The sequence below is a fragment of the Cherax quadricarinatus genome, chromosome 56, assembly GCF_038502225.1.
Source record: "Cherax quadricarinatus isolate ZL_2023a chromosome 56, ASM3850222v1, whole genome shotgun sequence".
Classification (NCBI taxonomy): Eukaryota; Metazoa; Arthropoda; class Malacostraca; order Decapoda; family Parastacidae; genus Cherax; species Cherax quadricarinatus.
In genome coordinates, this window is record NC_091347.1 from 22,660,082 (window position 1) to 22,664,147 (window position 4,066).

The 4,066-nt window shown below is 45.1% G+C and overlaps 1 protein-coding gene across 1 annotated transcript in view; it reads right to left on the reverse strand.

The window, feature by feature from the left end:
* Positions 1-1,852, reverse strand: part of LOC138854366 (uncharacterized) — a gene marked incomplete at its 5' end in the record, with an annotated part of 2,574 nt that extends 722 nt beyond the window's left edge. The window contains one exon of the mRNA XM_070096990.1: positions 1-1,852. This exon is cut by the window's left edge and continues 722 nt beyond it. Within this exon, the coding sequence (XP_069953091.1) occupies positions 1,037-1,852 (816 nt within the window).
* Positions 1,853-4,066: the final 2,214 nt, after the last annotated feature.

Below are 4,066 nucleotides of genomic sequence, written 5' to 3' on the forward strand. Positions count from 1 at the left end.
TACTAATTAATCTGCTAATACAGATTAATATATTTCTTTTATATACTATAGTAAAATATACGCGTGAGCTGTTTTCAGGACATTAAACTGGATACTGTTGTGGTAGGCCTACTCAAAAACGGTATGTTCATCAGGCACAGGTACATTTCCCGGCTGGTTAATTAAGCAGTTAAGGACCTACTTGGGAAAAGTTTTACACTCCATTAAAAAAAAAGAGGATCACTGCCTAGTAGTGTACCAAGATTTGATAACTAAAATCCCATCACAGACCGGTCTACCGGGCCTGTAATCTAACTGAAGTCACCTCTAGAAACTATTTATTTTAGGAAAACTTGGGTTAGTATAGGCTAAGTTTGAATAGGCTAGAGTAGGACACTTCAGGATATGTTGTCTAAACGTTTAATTTTATTTAATCTGAGTTCGTTTCGGTTGTGCCATTAGTCATCTTTATTTTAGGCCTGACTTGAATAAGTTAGTTTAGCCTAAATTAGGTTTAAGGTCGGTTCAATCAGTGTGGACTGTTATATATTCAACTGAATCTCTCTCAGCCTAGATACCTGAGAATAAGCCGAGTTTCTTCAGTGTGAAACATTCGGTTCACATTGTAACTTAGAACACAGGGAAATGTAACCTAGTAGACAGCTACCAACACCCAAGAGATACCAGACAACGGCGAGGTTTTCTTACTGGTAACTTAAACGTCTTTATGCTATCAAAGTTCTCCATACACTTGCTTTGCTGATTAGTTTTTGTAAATGCTATATAACCACAGTTATATTCTAACAGCTCTATTATGGAGTGATGAGCGTACTAGATAATTTGTCTGCCTCACGACTAGCAACGGAGGATCGAACCTTTCCCATACCTTGAGTTGAGTGATTCCTCACAGGTTAGCCGCTTGATATAAATAATAATCTATCAGAGCGTTCTACTGTCATTTGGAGTCCTGGGGTTTACCTGGAGATGGTTTCGGGGGTCAACGCCCCCGCGGCCCGGTCTGAGACCAGGCCTCACCTGCGATGATTTTACGAAAATCTTAATCAAAGTCCACTGAAGACTCAGTATTGATGTAAGATTTAGTTTGTTCTTCGAGAAAGGAGAGGAAATCCGGTTTGAGTCCTTTAATTCCTGCATGATCCAGACCAGGATGGATCTTGTCCCTCTCATTGTGCACTTCCTTCACTGGCACGTCATCCCTGTAGATGGAATCCTCTGTAATATGGTTTATGTTGAAGGGCAAAATAGAGGAAGGATTAGGACCATGGGTTACGGGGTGTGCATCAAAATCTGGAGAGAAAGACTCGAAGGGTTGCAGATGTGGTTGAGGGTGTGGGGAGGGATGTGGTGAAGAGTGTGGGGAAGAATGTGGTTTAAGATGTGATGGAAAAGAGTTAAAATCATTGTCGAATGTGTGAGGGTCTTTGAAGAATTCCTCATCTTCGAGTGAAGGTTCAAAACTAAAAGATTCTTCATCGGGAAATGAAAAATCTGATGGTTCGAAGAAGTTTGGTGGGTCAAAATCGAAGCCAAAATCTGGAAAATCAGGATTGTGTGGAGGGCTGGGGTTGTGGCCCTGGGGGCGCCTTCCCGGTGGGTGTTGAACTGGTGGATGTGGCGCTGGTGGGCGGAAAGTGGGCGGATGTGGCGGGGGCCGGTGGGGTAGCGGACGGTATCGCGGAGGTGGCCGATAAAAGTTGAAGAAAAGTCCTTTACGGTCAATATCAAAATCATTTCTATTAACAGATAATGGAAATTCTACATAACCTTCTCTTTCCTGTACATCAGTAACTGAAGACACAACTGATTCTGTAGTATTTCGTTCAGCTTCTTCATTACTAGTGTCTGTAAGGTCTTCGTCTACAGTCGCTATTGTTGGTAGAAAGTTATCCTGGGATTCAGGCTGAAGACTAGTATCCGACCTCTTGGTGCGGTTGGTGTGGTACTGAAGATGATTCTGGGTGCCATCACATACCACCAACACCATCAGCACCATCAGACATTCCTGCAGATATCGAAAGAACAACTTGTGTTAAATTCTCCACAAGGTTTAAGAACCAAGGTGTGTTATATTTCAATGTCTAAATACTGTAAGTTGAATTTCTCAGCACATATTTATATCAAGATATGTGCATTTCTAACTGTATGTGTACATATAAGAGACAGTCATCCCTCTCGGCTGAGGAGGTGGGAGACTGGGTAGAGTCTGGAATGGCTCAAAGAAACTGCGGGTTAGAGATGTGTAATGTATACCAACAGGTGTGTATTTGTCAGGATATATTCGCCTAGCCCTGTGTATCTATTTGTGTATACCGAGATGTGTCTATCTGTCAGTGTGTATATACACGGAATGGTATGCATTTCTTACTGTATTTACACCTGCATTTGCATCTGCGAATATTTACTGAGGTGTGTTTCTCAATATATATGCACCCCGAGATGTGTGTCTCTATATGCACTAAGGGGATGTGTGTCTGTGTATATACACCGAGAAGGGTACCTACATTAAAACTTTCTGTCATGCCTTACATTAAGAATTTTATATATATATATATATATATATATATATATATATATATATATATATATATATATATATATATATATATATATATATATATATATATATATATATATATATATAAGGTGAATTTAATGACCCTGATGCAGCTGATAGGCCATAAGCTAACATCTGTGCAGTGTGGTGCATTCCAGCAGTCTTATACCTGGAGTAGACCTGGAGAGGGTTTTGGGGGTCAATGTCCCCGCGGCCCGGTCTGTGACCAGGCCTCATGGTGGATCAGGGCCTGATCAACCAGGCTATTACTGCTGGCCGGACGTTGGATCACGTATACCATGATCCACAACGCCCTATTCTCTCTTCACTGGGTGAGGAGGAGCTTTGATGCTGGTGAGATTCTTGATTCAAGGAATTGGAGCTGCGGCCACTCAGCTACCCTCCCTTTCCTTGGATCAAATAATAAGGAAGAGAAGACCGTACAGTAAATTTCATGTATGTGATCAGTAGCAGTAACAGGAGCGGCAACAGTAGCTGCAGCATGAGCAGACGCAGCAGAAGTAGCAGCAATACGAGAAGCAGAAACACCACAAACAGCAGAACGGGAAGCAGCAGCAACACAAGCAGCAGAACGGGAAGCAGCAGCAACACAAGCAGCAGTACGGGAAGCAACAGCAACACAAGCAGCAGTACGGGAAGCAGCAGCAACAGAAGCAGCAGTACGGGAAGCAGCAGCAACACAAGCAGCAGTACGGGAAGCAACAGCAACACAAGCAGCAGTACGGGAAGCAGCAGCAGCACAAGCAGCAGCAGCACAAGCAGCAGTACGGGAAGCAGCAGCAACACAAGCAGCAGTACGGGAAGCAGCAGCAACACAAGCAGCAGTACGGGAAGCAACAGCAACACAAGCAGCAGTACGGGAAGCAGCAGCAACACAAGCAGCAGTACGGGAAGCAGCAGCAACACAAGCAGCAGTACGGGAAGCAACAGCAACACAAGCAGCAGTACGGGAAGCAGCAGCAACACAAGCAGCAGTACGGGAAGCAGCAGCAACACAAGCAGCAGTACGGGAAGCAGCAGCAGCACAAGCAGCAGTACGGGAAACAGCAGCAACACAAGCAGCAGTACGGGAAGCAGCAGCAGCACAAGCAGCAGTACGGGAAGCAGCAGCAACACAAGCAGCAGTACGGGAAGCAGCAGCAACACAAGCAGCAGTACGGGAAGCAACAGCAACACAAGCAGCAGTACGGGAAGCAGCAGCAACACAAGCAGCAGTACGGGAAGCAGCAGCAACACAAGCAGCAGTACGGGAAGCAGCAGCAGCACAAGCAGCAGTACGGGAAGCAGCAGCAACACAAGCAGCAGTACGGGAAGCAGCAGCAACACAAGCAGCAGTACGGGAAGCAGCAGCAACACAAGCAGCAGTACGGGAAGCAGCAGCAACACAAGCAGCAGTACGGGAAGCAGCAGCAACACAAGCAGCAGTACGGGAAGCAACAGCAACACAAGCAGCAGTACGGGAAGCAGCAGCAACACAAGCAGCAGTACGGG